This window comes from Aulonocara stuartgranti, assembly GCF_965226115.1.
Source record: "Aulonocara stuartgranti genome assembly, chromosome: 8".
NCBI classification, from domain to species: domain Eukaryota; kingdom Metazoa; phylum Chordata; class Actinopteri; order Cichliformes; family Cichlidae; genus Aulonocara; species Aulonocara stuartgranti.
Genome location: NC_138959.1, coordinates 13,109,852 through 13,130,530, shown reverse-complemented (window position 1 = coordinate 13,130,530; position 20,679 = coordinate 13,109,852). Strand labels below are relative to the sequence as shown.

The 20,679-nt window shown below is 40.5% G+C and overlaps 1 protein-coding gene across 2 annotated transcripts in view; it reads right to left on the bottom strand.

Moving 5' to 3' along the window:
* Positions 1 to 2,000: 2,000 nt before the first annotated feature.
* The window catches only part of LOC309713548 (SH3 and cysteine-rich domain-containing protein 2-like), a 41,896-nt gene continuing 23,217 nt past the window's right edge, over positions 2,001 to 20,679 (bottom strand). The window contains exons 4-11 of one of the 2 annotated variants that reach the window (XM_082545271.1): positions 10,831 to 10,915; positions 10,526 to 10,638; positions 10,342 to 10,405; positions 8,272 to 8,327; positions 8,030 to 8,118; positions 5,658 to 5,709; positions 4,199 to 4,336; positions 2,001 to 3,950 (exon numbers count right to left, since the gene is read on the bottom strand). In XM_082545271.1, coding sequence (XP_082401397.1) covers positions 3,852 to 3,950; positions 4,199 to 4,336; positions 5,658 to 5,709; positions 8,030 to 8,118; positions 8,272 to 8,327; positions 10,342 to 10,405; positions 10,526 to 10,638; positions 10,831 to 10,915 — 696 coding nt within the window. In that variant the 3' untranslated portion in view covers positions 2,001 to 3,851. The remainder of the gene's footprint in view (positions 3,951 to 4,198; positions 4,337 to 5,657; positions 5,710 to 8,029; positions 8,119 to 8,271; positions 8,328 to 10,341; positions 10,406 to 10,525; positions 10,639 to 10,830; positions 10,916 to 20,679) is intronic. The other variant, XM_082545272.1, reaches the window with a different exon arrangement.

The window sequence follows — 20,679 nt, the reverse complement described above, 5'->3', positions numbered from 1 at the left end:
GCTGAACTACATCCACAAGGTGGGCTGTTAAAATGTGTAATTCATAAACTGAAGTGATAATTTCATGGTGCAAACCTTCCACAGATTCATATGTTAATATCCTCGCCTGTAGACTTAGTGGAAGTGAGGGATTGGAGATTATTTTTATTTTGTGTATTTGATGCAGGGGTTTGTAAGGTGTCAGCAAGCGCCAGAAAGCTTTATTTTCAACTGACAGTGCATTCCTTTTCTCCTGCCTGCCTTTATTATCAATTGCTATTTTGAGCTTGGATTTTCTTCTAAAATTGGCATTATTGTTATATTCCTTCTTCCCGTCAACGCCCCGTGTGCTGTGTTCATCGCCCCTGCTGTGCATCTGCCCAGCTGCTGCTGCTCATTTTTTAAAGATGCATAGAAGTAAGTGTGAAATCTACAGGATGAGACATGATTGTATAACCTATCACACATTTAATGAGCCATTTCATATCATTTTCTGGGGCTAGGAGCAACCTCTTTTATGTACATGGTGTAGAATTATGGCCGCCCAAACTGAACACTTCAGCATTGATGTTGATGGATGTTGCGTGAAAGCAAAGTGAAAATGATTTGTTAAGGAAGACACGGCCACTAAGCTGTGCATCCTTGGTTTGTTGTTGCTGCTTGAGCCACACAAAGAGAATTTAAAAAAAGGCTTCAACTTCCTCAGCTCATTATAATGAAAGAGAGAGAGAGAGCAGAGTGGTACAGTAAGCGGAGAGCAGTGTCGGAGCACCACAGTCAGCAATTTTTATGAAATGTATGCGCGGCTTGATGTACTGCCAGTCGCACACTTTTCAGTCTCCTTCTCTGCAGAGATGAAAATCACATTTGATCCAGTTTGATAACAGAACTGGGTCATGGTTTGAGAAATGTTCCTGGCTCTACAGCAGGGACACACGCACAACCGTAACACATTCGTAGACACACAACACTCTCTATGCCTGCTTAGTATATAGTTGGCCAGCAGCCCCTCCGTCACCAATTAATTTTATTGGGAGTTAATCACATCATTCATGGTCTTTAAGAACAAGCAGTCGTCACTTTAAATCAAAGCTCTCAATGTACTTCAGTGATGTGGCCATGAATGGAGACATTCTATTTGGGTGAATGGTATCAATTTTTTGTGCAAGATTACTCAGTAAATGTAAAGTTATAGCGAATACTTTCAGCTTTAAATAAATATCTCAGCAAGTACTTGTGATCACCAGAGCATGTAAGCTAATCTAATGACTGTTAGGTTGCTTTTTCTAAGTAACACTCTTATATTTTATAGGAGTGTTACTTAGAAAAAGGGATTTACTCCTGCCTTCTTCTCCTAATAGCAGCCAAAATTGGCAGCATTCCCACTGGCTTTAGCTTTGTGTTTTGTAGAAATTAGCTAATGTAGCATGCTAAGGCTATCCATTATAAACACAAGCTTGTTAGCATTTTCTTAAAATCGTTGCTCAAGGCCTCACTAGCAAAGACAATTACAGTTTACTATAAACCTTTAGCTAATATTCATTCGATTATTAATAAATTATTGAACAACACAGTCAGATGAGCTACATTTAAATTCTAGAAATTCAAGACAAGGAAGAGGACCAGTCCAACACGCCTGTGATGTTGATGCCTCTTTGCAACAGAGCTGAATCAATTTTTCATGTGCAGTCCATGCTACTTCTTCAGGAAATGACCCAAATCCTTCCTAAAGCACTAGCCCTCTTGTAAAAGTGAACATTTATGAGTTAAAAAAACAGCTAGATTTAATCTTTATGTCAACATAAGGGTCCCTGATATTTAGTGATAAATGTAAGTGCACTGAGAAGAGTCAACATTTTGGTCAAGAGTTAAAAGCACTAAATTAAAGCAGCAATTTTCTGCCTTTAGTGATAAAACCAAAGAGTCGCAGAGAAATAGGTTATACTACCAAATATTTACTCTCCACAACTATTGCTGACTTCAAACTGAAAGCACAAAATTGGATAACAAAGACAAAAAGACACAGCATTTTAGAGTTCATTTAACTTTATTGAGAGCTGTGAAGGTCACAGAGCAGCTAGCCATGCAGAGAACTAGCCTGGTAGTGCGCATTTAGATTTTAGATTCACCTGGTAATACTGATCCTGAGCCAATTTTGGTTCTAGTCAGTGAGGATAATGTTTAAGAGTAGCATGGTACAGACTAATTCAAGATGTAAAAGCAAGTCCAAATTCAAATCCTTGCAAAAGCACACCGACACACGTGTGGATACACTGGAAATAAGCAGAGTATAAAATAAGGTGAGTGACTAGAACTGTTGTGCATAGTATCTGAAAAGACTTGTGCTGACAGGGGTAGTTGTTAATTGAGCAAAGAGATGCATACATAGGTAAGTAAGACAATAAATAGTAATTTCCTGTAAGTTGTAACTGAAATTAATGCCCTTAGTTGGGTCCTGGATAGCTGCAAACCTCTTAACCAGAGTGCTATTCAGAGCCGCTATATACAATATTTTTAAGGCTATTTACAAATACTGTCATAATTGTATTTACAGTTATTGCCACAACAAAGGCAGTCCGTGACTGCCTTATTGTTTTCAAATGACAGAGCAATAAACCAAGTGTCGTGAGGTGATTTAGTCTTTTTCCTAACCCTGGTCTCTCTTTAATACTTATCACTTATGTGTGCTGGGAGAAACTTGCCATTGATTTAAAATAACATAAACTTTTGAGTGTCTGAGAGACTGAAAGTTGGAAGAGTTTAATAAATCATCCTGGATTATTTCTTTGCTCTGCTCTGTCCAGGAGGAAAAGCAAGCACATCAAAAAGTCCTAACATTGACACCATCCTCATGCTGAAGTACACAACTAGATATGACCGCGAATATTACAGGACATTACATACAGATAGACATGGCTTGGTGTTTATATGATGAAGAAAGCAGATTCTAGTGGATGGTTTTTAACGCTACACTGAACAGAGTGAATTATGAAATCTGTGTGTGTAAAGAAAGTGCGACTGAAGGGCACACTGACAAAGAAACTCCCCGAGGTGCACGTAAAGCATTTGTCACATCAGAGCTGTGAAGAGCACAAATGTACGATATTCCAATCACCGGAGAGCAGTCTGAAATGTAAAAACCTCAGAATCTGTGTGTGTCATTAATAAAAGATGTAGCCGAGAAGACTTACTTTTATATATTATGTAATACCTGAATCTTTTTCTACTCGGAGCAGAAGTGACACATATCCATATCATGATGTAAAATGTGCTCATATAGAGCTGCAGTGTGGACATCCAAATATGGTTTAAATTCTCAGCTAAATCTATCAAATCCAGGCGGTTTAACAGGGTTTCAAACAAACAGCCAGACAGTGTGTTTGCACAACGCACCACAATAAACAGCTACAGACTTTCACAATGTCTCGTTTCCTCTACAAAAACAATGACATTAAGACAGTTTGCTTACAATGTCTCTTTAGGCTTGGACAAGCCTCGACATCATAATTAAAAAGTCCTCTCTTCTTTCTCACAAACAGATGGCCAATGGAGATGGCTATTGAGGTAGCCAGACTTCCTGCACACTTATCCTCTTCCACATAATGCTACATTTCATTTGTGAGGGTATAAAAAAGGAAAGCTGTGCTACAAGAAAAGTAGCTCTAAATAATTGCAAGGAAGCCCCTGCATCCTTTAGGTCTTAAACTGCGGTAAAAAGCAAAGTTGTGAGTTATCTTCCACTCACACTGCTTTCACTGCCACATTTTTGAGATGGAGGCGGGTGGTTGGTGGTCAGTGAGGTGTTGGCTAAACACTCCTGAGTATTCCTCCATCACTGTAACAAAATGAGGGTCAAGGCGAAAGCAGCACCGTCATATTTCTAGCAGACACTTCACAGGAACCAGGCCCCTCTTCTTCCCGCTGCTCAGCCGGAGGAAGCCGTCAATCTCCTCGTTCTTCCCGATACAGATCTGCAGAGGGAGAGTCAGACGGTGAGGAAAGGCAAGAAGAGAGGACAATGGAGCAGGTGGAAGGGCAAGTGAAATAAAAATAAATAAATATATGTGAGTTTCTGGACTGAGGCAAAAAAAAAACAAAAAAAAAAAACAGTCATAACATGCAGTCCTCGGTAATCTCAGCAGTTTTTTGCATTCATTTGCATAGATTTTGAAAAGGCTTTCAGCGTGCAAGAGAAACTGTGTGTATTTTACAGTCTCACCTGGGACTCTTTCACAGTCATCTGGCCTTTGTCTCGGTTGCCGTGGAAACCAGTAGTGACCTTCCACACCCTCTCACCAGGGCGGATACGCTGCACAAAGTTGGCCGGAAAAAATCCCACCTTGTTTCTGCTTTTCCCCTGGCAAACACACCCAACCAAGGACACACACATGCACAAACATTTAGCCCGTTAGTCTAAACAGAGAGGAAAAAAAGGTCTGCACTGGTTGTAGTATAAAAATAGATCTCACTCACTGGGTTTTCACTCAACTTTGCTCACTCGCTTAAGGTAAATTATTTCATATCATGTCCGCTTATGTTCCAACACGAGTATGTTATTCAGAGGCAGCTTCCTCTGCAGCCCTCAAATAAGCATCACATTTGTAGCACAATAAGAAAAATGAATTAGAATGAACCGTCACAATTAGCAAGAAATCTGGAATTAAAAAGAGATTTCTGAGTTTTTGTTCCCTAATTAGCAACACAGCCACTAGACCAAAAAGCATTTTTGTATTTGTGAAGCCCTAATCCCCTGCTATTCTCTTCAGAGACTCTGGCACACAAGCATACAAAACCCAGGAATGGAATGCTGGAGTTGCACAACTCGTAATTTACCCATTTTGCTGGCTTGGCTGAGTCCTTGCTTAAACTGAAAGCATATATAAAAGGGAAACAGCAGATTTCTGCAGAGTGTAAGTATCTCTTTTGGAAGGTGGTTTGTATGTTTTTTTTTGGTTTTTTTGTTGAAATAACAGTAGCACTGTTTGTGCATTTGTAGCTGAAGTCACTAGACTGTCCTGAATCAGTTTAAACACATTCTGAATGAAGAATTGTACTGCGTTTAAATCAAGTCACAAATATTGTTTTCTGAAGTAATTTGGTTTGTACTCTTTAAGAAGGAAAATAGAAAAATCCAACAAAAATATTTATTTACAGTCAATTTTAAATGAGCCCCTTGATGATCTTTTCATTCATTTAATTGAGGCTTCTTCGTTAACTAAAATTAGCCGCAGGAAAATAGTTCCTCTGCTGCCACCGTGTCGGGTAAGACAAGCTTTTACTTTTCCCTGATGTTTTGTTATGTGAAGATTTGTCTGTCCTTCTGCTGGTCAAGGTTAAAATCGCCTGCCGTCTCATTAAAACACAGATTGCAATCTGTCCTCTTCCTCTTCATGTTAACTAGCTCTGCTAACAGTCACACCTGCCTTACTTCAGGGCTCAACTATCAACTCTGTTACTGTGACCAAACAGCTCTGCTTTGAAAGGAAGTTCAGATGTCGAGCTGAGGGTCCCATGTGTGATTCTGATAAATATATTGAGATACCCTGGATAAGTAAATATGTTATTTACAAAAGCACTGGCTCAGTTAAAAAGAAAGAAAATGTAATGCTTCCGAATGACTTAGTGAATAGATAACACTTCGGTGCATTTCAATATAAAGTCTGTTTTATAAAGCCTACCTTCCACCAGTCTTCATTGGAATCATCTGTCACTTGAATTCTGTCACCAGGCCTGCAGAGAAAATAGAATATAGACCAGAGTGCAGTGAGCTGATTTTTACCACTTTAAAAGCAATAGTGTCAGGTTTGATGTTCACTTGTAATTTTATTCTATTTTTACCAAAAAAACCCCAAAAAAACCCCCCAAAAAAACAGTTAGTGTTAGATAAACATCCATCAATCCATTCGCTTCCGCTTATTCTTTTTAGGGTCGCGGGGGGTGCTGGAGCCTATCCCAGCTGTCATAGGGCGAGAGGTGGGGTACACCCTGGACAGGTCGCCAGTCTGTCGCAGGGCTAACACACAGAGGCATACAGTGAAAACTAATTCGACGCATATTGGCACCTATAGACAACAGGAAATACAAGATACAATACTTCTGCTGTTTATCAACCCTTATTACAAAGTAAGAACTGGAGGTGGAGGTGGTATTTTTACATTGATGTAAACCATTTAGAGTTTTTCAAATGTCATTCAAAATACTAATAATAGCAGTAAGTATACAGCAGCAGAATAACACTGACCATTTTCAGGCTAGCGTGTGTGTTAAAGGGTTTGCCTGAACTGGAACACTTTTGATCAACCATTTGTGTCTTGGTGGGGTTTTTTTTAATGTGCTATATAACGAAAATGGACTTCACTATGTAATTGTTCACTCTTCTATTATGTATAATCCTGTAAATATCACAGCAGCCTGAGACGCTTCTTTCCATTAGTCTGAAGGCAACTGAAATAGCTGGCTTCATGCCGGACTGTGTACTTTGGTCAGTTTTCCATTAAAGTCACAACAGCAATCTTAATAGGCTGACCTAACTTTAATGAGCTGACCTTATTAAGGCCCAACAGTGGCTAAACTTCCTCCGTGTCCTTAGAAAGAATAACCTGGACCGGAAGATGCTGCTGGCCTTCTACTGGCTCCTCAGTGGCGAGTGTGCTCTACTACTGCCTTGGTGTTTGGTACGCAGGGGCCACAAATGAGAACAGGAAGGGTAATTAGGGTAATTAACAATGCCCCCCCCCCCCAAAAATAAATAAAAAAAATCATTGACTGCTCTCTGCCACCCCTGGAGGCCATCGCCAGATCCTTCTGTCTCAGAAAACCCAGGGCCATCATAGGTGACCCCGCCCACCACCTGTTTGACCTGCTGCCCTCTGGTCGGTGCCTCATGTCAATCAGCTCCCACACCTCCAGACTCACCAACAGCTTCTTCCCCTGGGTCATTCAGACTGTTAAAAAACACTAACCCCCCACACCACACCACAGCCCACCCATCTCATTAATCTGAGTCATGGTCTGAGTAACCCTCATCACTCAGGCCGCTCACACACAGACTCTATACTCAGACAGTCCTTTTCACTGCTTCCAAACACTTTGCTCTCCAAAGTGTGCCTTTCTTTTGCTTTGTATATGTATTCTTCTAGTTTGTATATATTTCTTCTGTTTGCTATTTATTCCTGATTTTTTTTAAACTCCTGCACAGTTGGCACTAAGCACCCATAATTCCACCTTACATATACAGTAACAATAAAAGGCTATTTTATTCCAACCAACATTTACTTATCACTTCTGACTTGTGTCTGCACACTTATCAAATAAAATTACAACAGCACAGTCAGCAGTCTCTGATGTCTAATAAACTGTTGCTATTTAAAAAAAAAAAAAAAAGATTAGAATACTTGTCTATCATATAATTCTGGTATTCCCAACCTAGTAGAGATATTGGTTTGTCTGAGCTTTTACTGTGAGTGGCTGATGCAGTACAGTACAAACATAGACATGTGTGCTGAAATCCCAAGAAAAATGCAGTTAATTAGAGTTTCTTCAGATAATATTCATTAATAGAAACACAACTACTTTGTCTATATAAAGCCATAAGAAACATAACATTTAAGTGAAATGTAAGTGAATGCCATAAATTTACCAGACTGATGAATCCAGCAATGTCTGAACACTTATAACATTACTGAGCTTTCTTAGTGGACTGTTGTCCATGTAAAGAAATTCCTGATGTGCTGTCTTCTTGCACAGAATTATCCTCCAGATTACTGTTGGGTGTAATTCTACACTCAGCAGATTCCTGCATCTACTGACATACAAAAACTCCTTTTTTTTAAACACACAGTGCAGCTGTTTGTCCTTCCTGACCTCCCAGCAAGCTCTCCCTTTCCAACCGAACCATGCAACCCCCTACAATCATCCTGCTGGGCAGGCAGATGGTGGGTGAATGTCAGTAAAATTTTGTCCAGGTACACATTTTCTCATCTCTCGGAACTGAACAATATTGATAACAAATGACACACACACAAACAGTAAACAAAGGAATTTTACTAACTGCAGCTCCAAATCGTTCTTCTCCTGAGGCAGAAACTTGTAGAGCGCCACATAGGTGTGAATAGAGCGAACCTCCACTCGTTTTGGAGTCTAACAAAACAAAAACCAGATGGAAAATCAAGATTGCTTTTTTGCATGCTTCTCTTGTGGAATCATCAAACATAAAAATATTTTTTGACAGAATGCATTTGTAATAATTAAAAAAAAAGAAGCTGAAATAACAGAGGAATGCTGACTACACACTTTTAGACTGACCCGTTCTTCTGAATCAGCCTTCTCGCTTTCAGGAGGGGTGAGCACTGGAGAGACAGACACAGAAACCAAAGACAGATAATATGCATGAGACAAAGAAAGGTCACATAGAAAAAAAAAAGAAAAAAAATCAAGAAAGAGGGGTGGTGTAAGAGAAAGAAAGAAAAGACAAGACACAGGAAGAGGGAGAGCTCTTGTCACTTTGTGGCAAACAAGTAAGGCAGAAGGGAAGGTCATTCACTATAAAGTGGCAGCAGTACAAACAGAGATGAACTCTTCTCCTGGGACTAAAGTCAAAGAGGAAAAGTGCAGAAGACACACACTACCACCTCTACACTGTACTGTATATTATGTTAATGTGGTCCTTTAACTCTTTGACATTTATTTAGCAATTGTCCTTTACCAGAAACACATCACGATGTATTAGAGCTGAACATTTGTTCTTTAAATACTCAAACTGTGTAACGTATTGTTTCAAAACGTGTTTTTATGCATTACATTTTTTCACTCAGTATTCAGATATTCTATAAAGTTGTTTTAATGACAAATTCTAGATTAATCCATTAACAATACCTATACAGTATCACTTTCAGGACCAATGTACTGGTGCATGTTTTTTCTTTTGTCAGTATGTAGTCATAAAATGTTACACAAAGACCCTACACAAGGAATACTTTGGGGGGGGGGGGGGGGGGGGGGGGGCGGGGGGGTTGTTTGTTTTTGTAAACAATCAGTACGAGTCTGAAGCAACGCAATCTGAAACTAGAGCCCAGCTGCCAGAAGCAAGGAAAAATGTCAAAACTTAAAAAAGAAAAAGAGTAAACTACATCTACCAGAAGCTCTAAAGCTCACACATGGACATGCTCTGTCTCATTTGTTTAGTGTTAGCTTGAAATTAAAAATAGCTTTAAAAGAAAAGAAGGTGGGTTATGCAAGGGACTATTTCTTGGCTAAGCACAGTGACGTCCCTGGACTCTAGACCAGTTACCCAACAGTGATGAACAAATACTCAACTAATGTCTATATCTGTCCAGCATGAGATTTTAACCAGTCTTTTTTTTTAAAGGGAAATTGTTACTGAATAAGAAACTACTGGTAGCATGAGACAATACCTGCATCCTACAGAGTATGCACAGGTAGTCCACCTCCTCTAGGATGGCACATTAATATGCACCATTTTCCAGGAGGTTCACCGTGTCTCCCAGCGCAGTCTCAAGAGCTTGGAAGAGATTCCAGGAGACTGGCAGTTAGGAGAGCTGAACAGGGTGGTAGAAGGTCCTTAACCCATCAGAAAGACCGGTATCTGTTCCTTTGTGCAAAGAGGAACAGGATGATGCCAGAGCTAAAAAAAAATGACCTCCAGCAGGACACTGGTGTGAATGCTTCTGACCAAACAGTCAGGCCACCCTCATGAAGTCTGTTCCTGAGAACCCAGTATCCTAGTTGCCCTGTGCTCATTACCCATGGAGCTCGACCGGCATTTGCCATAGAATAAAAGCAGGTCCACTGCCTTGTGATTTTCAAAGAAATAAGCATGTTCATACTGAGCACACATGAGAGATGTCAAAAGGTCTGGAGAAGAGCTGGAGAATGTTATGCTGCCTGTAACACATAATGCAGCATGATCAGTTTTGGTGGTGGGTCAGTGATGGTTTGAGAGGGAGGCACAAACATATACAGCCCAGGCAACAGCACCCTGACTCAGACTGTCCAGGAGCTCAGTGATGTCCTGGTCCAGATCTGGGAGGAGAACCTCCAGAACACCATCCATCATCTCATTAGAAGCATGCCTGACAATGTTGAGGAGGCTATACAATTAAATTAGTTGCTGAAATTAAATTTTGGCAAAATAAACATCAATTTTTTCACTTTGATTTTCAGTGTGTTTTTGAATCAAGTCCTCTGTAAGTTGATACTTTTCATTACAATTAAAACAGATACCCAGCATGATTGTTTTCCCCTATTGAGATCTGATGTTATGTTAAGAATAGTCCTCAAGGAATTTTAGCATGACAACATAACAAAATGCATTTCCTGTATTCAAGAAAATATTTAACTTACTTCCTGGGATGTGATCCTCTTCAGCTATAGGCTGGTTTTCTAGTTTGTCTTGCAGTTTTTCTTCCTATGATAAAGACAGGAAGAACAATATTCTTGCAAGAAATTATATCAACATAGATTTTTCTGAATGATGAGGGTTGTCATTGTATTTTATGTGTTTGTGTCTGCCTGTGTGCATTTATACCTCATGACAGGGTGATTCTGAGATACTGCTGAAGCTGGATTGACTCAACTGAGCCAGTGTCATTCCGTAGCGCAAGGCCTCATACACAGGATCAACAGTGCTATTATCTGCTTCTACATATGACCAGACGAAAAGGAAAAGATCATCATATGTGCAGTTTTATAGATGACACTATACTGAGACACACGCACACACGCACGCCTCTCATGTATAAAGCATTAAAGGCCGCAGACATGGTGATTAGTCATCCTCGGAGTCTAGTTATTTGCTGCTGAGATAAATCAGTCTGTGCTTCCATCACTCACCCTGCGCAGCAGGAGCCTCTCTAACCACACCCAGTGGATCAATGGTAAGAAGAGGAGAGCTGAAGTTTCTTTTAAAAGCTCCTGTCTGACATACCAGGAGAGAGACAGCAGAGAAGGAAAGAGAAAGGGAGAAATGTTACTTGAAGTGGAAAAATGCTTTTGTAGGCTTTATCAAAGAAAAGCAGAACATACTTATACATACTTACAGAAAATACTCATGAACTCTGAGTAATTGAAAAGGTTCAAATGTGAATGCACTCAAAAGAATCTTGTTTGTGCTTTTCAAAACTGCAAATTATATATTTTCTTTGAGTTTTATTCAAATTAAATAAAACTAATTTTTACCCATGTGAAAAATACTAAAACATACTGCAGTAAATAAAACGCAAAACGTGTTTTATTACACCTACGAGACCTCTTTTGCCTTTAGAAGCGCTTCAAGGCTTAGATTCAACAAGGTGCTGGAAACATTCCTCAGAGATTTTGGTCTGTATTGACATGACAGCCTCCCACAGTTGCTGCTCATCTGTGATACAAATCTCTTGTTACACGACAGCTTAAAGGTACTCTATTGGATTCAAATGTGGTGGCTCTGGAAGCAATTTACGCAGACCAAACTCATTGTCGTATTCAGGGAACCACTTTGACATTATTTGAGCTTTGTGACATGGTGTGTCATCCTGCTGGAAGCAGCCATCAAAGGATGCGTACACTGTGGTCTTAATAGGGATGGACACGGTCAGCAACAATACTTAGGCAGGCTGTGGGGTTTAAATGACGCTCACTTTGTACTGAGGGGCCCAAATGTGCCAAGAAAACTTCCCCCACACCATCACCGCCATAAACCACCAAAAGCTGAAGGCAGGATAGCTCCATGCTTTCATGTTGTTTGTGCTCAACAGAACAGACAATGTCTTTCAGTCCTCTATTGTTCAATTTTGGTGAACCACTCTATTTGAGAGCCTCATTTTTCCTCTTCTTAACTACCAGGAGTGGCACCGGCTGTGGTCTTCTGCTGCTGCAGCACATTTGCATGCAGGCAATCAAATACAACTCTTCTGTCAGATGACACTAGCATCACAGAGATATGCACACATATCTGGTGACTGAAAGCATAATGGTCCAAAGTAACAAAGGCAAAATATTACTGCTGGGATGTCGTGTGAGACAACAGACTATAAAGGTGCACCTTAAAATATGGCAAAAATGAAGGGATATTTATCAAAGCACATACTAAGGTAGTTCATGTGTCTTGAACGCAATAAATACAAAATATTGTTCATATTTTTCCATCAGAGGCTTAAATTTTATGGATTGTAGCATGAAGGAATGCATTCCTGATGAATGAGCAGGCAGTGGTTCAGTACTGACCCCCCCCTGACTAACCAGTGGCAGTCAACATCTGACAAGGTGTTAATTTTTGTTAGCATGACGTTTACAAGCAAAGTGTGTTAGCACTACACTAAGCATTAGATGATTTGTTGGAGAAATGTCTAAAAACACTGCTGTACCTTTTATATGCCTGCCTTCAGGAAGATTTAATCACGTGGTGTCTGCATTAATTCGTCACAAAGGTTTGTCACTGTCAAACTGAAGCTTGCCAGTACAGATCTGATACTGTACTCCTTTGATATCTGATTGTGTTTCTTTATTTAGTAAGAGAAACATGTTTAGCTACAGGACGTGACTCAGAGATAAATTTCAAAGCCTTGTTTTTCATGAAAGGGACACAAAATAGAAACAGTTTCTAAAGAATCTCAGCTTTATTTAAGCTCTTAGATTTTTTTCTTCTTTCATCTTTTTGTGATATATGCTGAAAATAATATATCAGGTAAATCGCTTTAATCTCTGAATTACTTTTAGCACAGTTGTACTTAAAAAAAAAACACAACACTTTCAAGGTTGTGTTTTATTTTTAGATTAAAACAATCTCATGAAAATTCACGAGATGTTTTTCTATACAAAAATATTTCACAAGGTCAAAGCACACCATACCAGAAATTACTGATAAACAATTGCCATCTACCAACCCCAATTATCACTAAATGATTTATTCCAGGATCTACAATTTTAAAAATAATAAAAGAAACTGGCAGCTGTGATCATTTATTGTAGCCACAGCCACCCTGGGGCGCACTGACAGAGGCGAGGCTGCCGGACTCTGACCACCACCAGTTTTAAGGTACAGAAGGAGATGATGGCTATTTTCAGGCCAGACAGACAAGATCTTGCCCAGAATTTTTTATTTCTTTTTTAATCTGCTTGTTCCCAGAAAATAACCTTCAGCTCTAGACAGAAATGACTGCATAAAACTGAACAGTGAAGCTTTTTGTTAAAAGGGACAATATCAGAAATACACATTGAGATAAATATCTGAACATATCTGCCTAATCAAACCCACTAATGAGAGTACTGCAGTTTGTGTATTTGAAGTATTACAGACTGGATGCATGTGGTAACAGTTACGGGGGGAGGGATGCAAATCAAATGTTTACTCTCACTGTATTTTAACATTACAGCCATTGATGGCATTTGACTGGCAAAATATTAGTTGACTTTTATAACGAAATGAAACCTGTTTGACAGTGTGCACAGCTATCGGTGGGTCTACAAAACTAAACAATGATCATTACTGCACTTTCTGAAAGTTGATCAGACATTACAGGAACAAAAAAAGGAGCTGAATGCTGCGGATGCACACCTTCTCGGTGAGGTGACTTCGTCCACTGTGCCCTGCTATTAGTCATAGACTCGTGCTGTGTTCAGCATAAAAGTGCACCATAGACAGGATAAAAGATGGATGTAGCTACCATGATGTCACCCAGTGTTTTGTTTTGAATCTGGGTCTGATTACGGGGCACATCTGAATGTGAAACTGCTCATTGAATTGCTCATTAGCTAATGAGCTTACCCTGGATAGTCTCCTATAGACTTCTATAGATCAGATGATCATACACTGATGAAAAAAGGCCAATTATTACCAAACCTCCTTATTAACAACGGTAATATATAGTTTTACTCCCAGAATTATGTCATTTGTAGTACTTATTAGTACTTCCTGTTGCTAGTACTAACTACAGGTTAGCAGATTATCTCTGTCCTTATGTGCATTAATAAGGCTAAGTCATAAGTTCTCAATAAAATCGTTACATTTGTACTTTTTGTATTTTTATTATTAATGAATCTGTGTGCCATCTCCTAAACTGCCTAAATTATTCAATTCACAATTTGTTTTTTTAAGTCTATGCCATTAATCTTCTTTTTATGCATTGTTGTACCTTTAGCATAGAGACACAGATAAGCAACTAAAGCCAAGTCCAGGTATTAATGCTGTCTTTCACTGAATATTTTAAATATCATCCCTTTTTTAATCTGTTTATCACAAGGTTCTTTAAAGGAATTTGGACACACACACACACACACACACACACACACACACACACACACACACACACACACACACACACACACACACACACACACACACACACACACACACACACACACACACACACACACACACACACACACACACACACACACACACACCCCTCAGTAAATAAATATAGCAAATGCTTCACTCTCACACTTTTGCTAATTACTGAGAGACAACTGGGCTCAACTATACAACAAATGCTCCCAATTAAAATAAACTGTGCTCAAAACTGTAGGTAGAAAATGTTCTTAAGCACACAAACCTTTCTTTCACATTAAAGAGTGAGCGGTAACTTTATTTATCCAGAACCCGGATCACTCAGTAGCTTAAATCTCTATGCACATCTCCATATTTCAAAAGCAAGCAGGCCATCACTTTACACATACCTACTGTCTCTAAGACAAGGACAGCTGTGAACCCCAGATGTTTTAAATTTTTACCCAGCCTTTATTTATTTGTATTTAACCCTTATCATATTTTCTTTTAACTGAAAACAGGTTTTTGTTTAAGTATCACAATATCTTACGATTGTGACAGTATTACTGGAATGGCTTAGTCTTTAGGGGAGCAGACAAGCTGAAAGTTCACACCTATTTAAGATCAAAACTGGATTCAGATTTCTGAACTGTATAAAGACTTCACACAGAAGCAACGATTTTGTGCAATGCAGCAGGCCTAGTTCTAATAATACTGTAATTCATCTTTAATTCAAATTAGCATTGATTAGCAAAAAGTTGTCATGATTCCAAGCCAATTTAAAGCTGCTTGATTCTGGAGACGTTTTAAAGTAATTGGTCATATATCGGTGCACTCAGCAAATGGGTTGAGAGTGAGCCAAGAAGAGCGCAGTCATCAATATCTCTCTTGTGCTTTCTAAGGTCTAAGCCACTCAGATTTTTTTGTTTGACCATTCTCCTCATGTAATAATGCTTGTTTAAGATTTTTTTTCATTACTCAAACCCAAGAGAATAAATTTCAAAGGAAAAAATATACTGTTCATTTGTTAAGCTTTGAATTTTTTCCTTTCTTCTTCTGGGTCACGTAACTCTTATAACAATGATATGACATTAAATTAAAAAAAATAATACTTCTGGGATCACTTATGATTAATTTCCAGTCAAGAAGGATTAAAAAGCAGTAACTATAAATTTCCATGGTGGTATTGTTAGGCTCTGTTAGTTATTACTGTTCTGGCTGCAGCCCTAGAACAGATAAACACACTGAAGACTTGGGCATAAATATAAATGAAACATTTTAAAATGTAAAAATGAATAAAAAAACAAACAAAAACAAAACGCAGAATATGTTAAGTGATTTTTTAAACAGATTTATTATTTTAAATGTCCTTAAAAGACAGTGGAGTTCACGCCTGGAAGGACTTACGATTGCACCAGAGCTCCTGTTTTTTGGGGACTTAACTTTAGTAACATGTATACAAAATTGGAAACCTGGCTACTTTACATGAATTGCCACACATGTAAGTTTTTCCGACTTTAATTTGTTCCCTTTACATTTTTTCTCCAATTTTAAATCATTTATGAATTGTACCTGAGAAATTGACACACTGTAATTGTAATCCAACTGCAATTTACATTGAAGAGTATGTTTTGTACACAAAACTTTTGGGTGGCATTGTGACAAAGTGGAGAAGCAGTTGTAATTCTCTCCATTTGTCCCATATGTGTTTACCTTTTTTTTGCACATTGTACACATTATTCTGTTTCTATGTATTTGCTATGATTTGCTATTTGTCAAGTAACATTGCTTCACTCACTATCCCGGGTTTGTTTGTGTAAGCGTTTTGTTGCCGGCAAATCAAACATTCTGCAAATTAAGACAAATACTAAGTTATGTTTCTTTATACTTTATTATGTTACAGATTAAGTCATTTGTTCATACTTACTCTGTTTGTCTTTTCAGTCATCATGAGTGTCAGGTGTGGGGAAACGCCCGCTTGGCATTTCCTCATTTTAAAGTCCTGATCATGTCACACATGACATCATCAGGTCAAACCATGTGGAGGGGTTTCTTTTTCCAGAGAGATGCTTCCTTTTGTTTGTGTTAATGTTTAAAGGGATTTGTTGAATGTTTTTCCTTTTGTTAACACTGCCATTTAGTTGTGTAAATGTGCATATTAGAAGTGTGTAGAGGTTTTGTGTTTTTAGATAACCTGAGTAGAGTTTTAGATCCCTCAGTTGAGTGAGTGGTACTGGCTGGGCAATTGGAGGGAAATTGATGGCCCTATTTAAAGCCAGTCTCTACCAGATGCAGGAGAGAGGAGAGGTGAGCTGTGTCACCAGAGCCATGTTATGTTGAGTTTTGTTAAATGAATTGATTTGGGGAAAGTTTTGTTAAGTTATACATTAAATTAAGTTCACTGCAAATAAATTGCTCACCTTGGAAACCCAAAATGTCTGCATAGTCTGCTTCCCTACCACCTTCCTTGATGTTCGAGTGTGACTACTTCACAAATGGTGGCAGCAGTGGCTCCAGGCCAGTAGGTAGCAGCAATGCAGAAAGGGGCCAGACCAAAAAAGCACCAAGTGCCAATGGACTCTGCAAGTGAGGAGCCTCCAGTGCTCAATCAGCTAGAGGAAGCAGAGCAAGAGCAAGGTACTGAACTGCATAACCTTGCTGAACTTTCAAACCTCCTGCGTGGTTTTATGAGGCAACAAAGCGACAGAGAGGCCCAATGGGAACTGGAGAAGCAGCGGCAGGAAGATCGCTGGCGGAAAATTCAGCACCAGTTCACTCAGCTCCAGCAGGAAGTGCAATCAGAACGTCGAGAGCATCAGCTGTTGGTGGAAGGTGCAACAGCAGATTCAGAGACACGTTTGAGGCCTACTGCGGAGCATCCAGCAATGCCTCAGTTACAATCTAACGTCATGGAGGCCGCAACAGCATCTCAGTCTGCCTCCTTAACAAGACCACCAGTTTGGAAAGGGCCTAAAATGCAGCCTTATAATGAGGACGAAGACATTGAGCATTACCTAACAACCTTTGAGAGGATCGCAAGCGGGTGCCAGTGGCCACACGAGGATTGGGCATTACATCTTGCTCCACTTCTCACTGGTAAGGCACGAGCTGCTTTTGTAGCCATGGACATTGATGAGATTATGGACTATGTAAAAGTGAAGAAAGCTGTTCTTGAAAAGTTTGAAATATGTGCAGAGACTTACAGACTCCGATTTCGCTCCACTACGTTGGGCGATGGCGAGACACCTAAAGAGTTAAGGACACGCTTGAAAGAACTGTATGATAAGTGGATAGTTCCAAGAGAAAAGTCCAAAGATGAAATAGGTGACGTCATTGTTTTAGAGCAGTTCCTGAGAGTTCTCAATCCCGAACTGCGCACGTGGATAAAGGAGCATAACCCAACCACGTCTAAGCAAGCAGCAGAGCTGGCTGACGCTTTTCTTGCAGCCCGTCGGCCACTAAAGAACTATGCAAGTCCCAAACAATTAGCCCCTGTAATAGCAGGTAGGACAGAGAGTGGTAACAGTCAAAAAACTAGGAATTTCAGGCAGGGCCCCCATAATTCCACTAGTAGTCGGGCTAGGGAAATCAAGCAACGTGGGCCTTTAGTGTGTCACTCCTGTGGTCAAACAGGTCACTTTAGGGCAGATTGTCCAAGTCAGACTGTCAGTAACACATATATGTGCTTTTCTTCAAGGGGTGTCGAAGATGAAGTTGAGTCTTCAGCGCCCTCTTCTCAGCATGAGCGCACCACATGCGTTTTTATTGAGGAAAAGCCATGTGTGGCTCTTCTGGATTCAGGAAGCAGCCGTACCTTGGTTAGGCAGGAATGTCTTCCTAGGGATGCTACATTTTGTGGCAAGGTAAAAGTTTGGTGTGTTCACGGTAATGATGTGAATTGCCAACATTAATATTCAGATTGACGGCAAGCTGTATTTACTTTCCGTGGGAGTTATGAGTAAACTGCCATATCAGGTTGTGTTGGGCCGTGATCTTCCCATTTTGCGAGATCTGATAGCCAGGGGAGAGGAAATCAACCCAAGTGTTACAGCTGAGTCTATGGTAGCAGTCACCAGGTCAAAATATAAGCATCACGCGGAAGAAGGTTTAGGTTGGGGTGAATTTCCTTTCGCTAACAGTGATGTTCCTGATTTTGAAGGATTAAGTCAGGGTCGCATAAGAAAGAGCAGAGCCCAGAGACGACAGGCTAAGCTGAGGGGGACAAAGTTCACTGAACCAGTTCCAGTGCCACAATGTGATGAATTACTAGTCGTACCTGATGAAATAGCTCAGCTTCAAAGAGAGGATCCATCTCTAGCTCCCCTGTTTTTAAAGAGTGTCACAAACGCAACAGAGGTCACTGAGAGAGGCAGAGAGCTATTTTTCCTAAAGGGCGAGCTATTATATCGCTGTAGTAGGGTTGGAGACCAGTTGGTTGTGCCTAAGAGTTTAAGATCCACAGTACTGCAGTTAGCTCACTCAGTCCCTTGGGCAGGACACCTGGGTCAAGCCAAAACCTTCTCTCATATGTCAACTAGATTTTACTGGCCACAGCAGTTTACGGACACTGTGCAGTTTTGCAAGTCTTGTCCCGAGTGTCAGTTAACAGCACCCGAAAGGAAAGGTGACAGGGCTCCCCTGATCCCTATGCCAGTCATAGACACCCCGTTCTCTCGTGTTGCGATGGACATCATAGGCCCATTAGAGAGGAGCAGTGCAGGGCACAGGTATATTTTGGTAGTGTGTGACTACGCTACAAGATATCCCGAGGCTTTCCCCTTAAAAAAGGTTAAAGCTCGTCAGATTGCCAACTGCTTAATACAAATGTTCTCGAGGGTAGGCATCCCAAAAGAAATCATTACTGATCAAGGGTCCAACTTTACATCTAACTTCATGAGAGAAGTCTATAGATTGCTGGGGATCAAAGGTATTAAGACAACTCCCTACCACCCACAAACAGATGGCCTTGTTGAACGTTTCAACAAAACCCTTAAAGCTATGTTGAGGAAGTTTGTGAAAGATACAGGAGCGGATTGGGACCAGTGGCTTCCTTTCTTGCTCTTTGCCTACAGAGAGGTACCTCAAGCTTCCACAGGGTTTTCTCCTTTCCAGCTCTTGTATGGCCACGCTGTCCGGGGTCCCCTTGATGTGTTGAAAGAAGCTTGGGAGGCTCCAAATCCCAGAAAACAATGCAATGTTCTTTCATATGTACTGAAAATGAGAGATAAGCTTGAGGAGCTCCAAGAGCTGGCCAATACTCATCTGGTTGGTGTCCAACAACGTCAGAAGCAGAGTTATGACAAAGCAGCTCGTAGGAGGATTTTTCAAGAGGGACAAAAGGTTTTGCTGCTTCTTCCATCATCTGAGAACAGTCTCCTTGCCAAGTGGCAGGGACCGTATGTGATCAGTAGGAAAGTGGGTCCAGTTACCTATGAACTGTACATGCCTGAGCGTCGCAAGAAGCATCAGATATTTCATGTCAATTTGTTGAAAGAATGGTGTGATCGGCCAGCATCTTCACTAGAGTGTTGGGCTCGTGCCGTGGTCGAAGAGGAGGAACCACGGGAGCTGTTCTTTCCTTCTCCAGCAGGTCAACAACTAGTTCCTGATGTGAGTCATCTTACTTCCAAACAACAGACAGAGGTGAAAGCAATTATGCCTGCTGATCTTTTTAGCACCAAACCAGGTTGCACCAATCTCATCCAACATGAGATACGTCTCCACTGTCCCAATCAAAAACCTATTAGGGACACCACCTCACGGGTTCCTGCGAAGCTGATGCCAGCATTAAAACAAGAGGTGGAAGACATGCTTGACATGGGGGTCATTGAGCCATCTAGAGGTGAGTGGTGTAGTCCAGTGGTTCTAGTGCCGAAGAAAAATGACCCTAAACAGAGATTTTGTGTGGATTTCTCTAAACTCAATGCTGTTTCTGCTTTTGATGCTTATCCGATGCCAAGAGTAGAGGAACTGATTGAGCGTTTGGGGAACGCTAAGTATCTTACGACATTAGACCTTTGCAAGGGCTACTGGCAAGTACCTTTGACTGAGTCTTCGAAAGATTTGACAACTTTTAGAGTTCCCAGTGGACTTTATCGCTTCAGAACAATGCCTTTTGGTCTGCACGGTGCACCAGCCACATTTCAGAGGTTGGTGGACGAGGTTTTGAGAGGTGCAGATGGGTATGCTGCAGCATACATTGATGACATTGTGGTGTTTAGCGAGACCTGGGAGGATCATGTTCAGCATCTTTCTGATGTCTTTCAACGGATTAAGAGAGCCGGGCTTGTCATAAATGCACACAAATGTCACATTGCTAAGTCTGAGGTGGAGTACTTGGGTTACGTCATCGGGGGTGGGGTCATCCGCCCTCAGGTGTCAAAGATTGAAGCCCTGAGTGCCTACCCACCTCCTACGACCAAACGGAAAGTGAAATC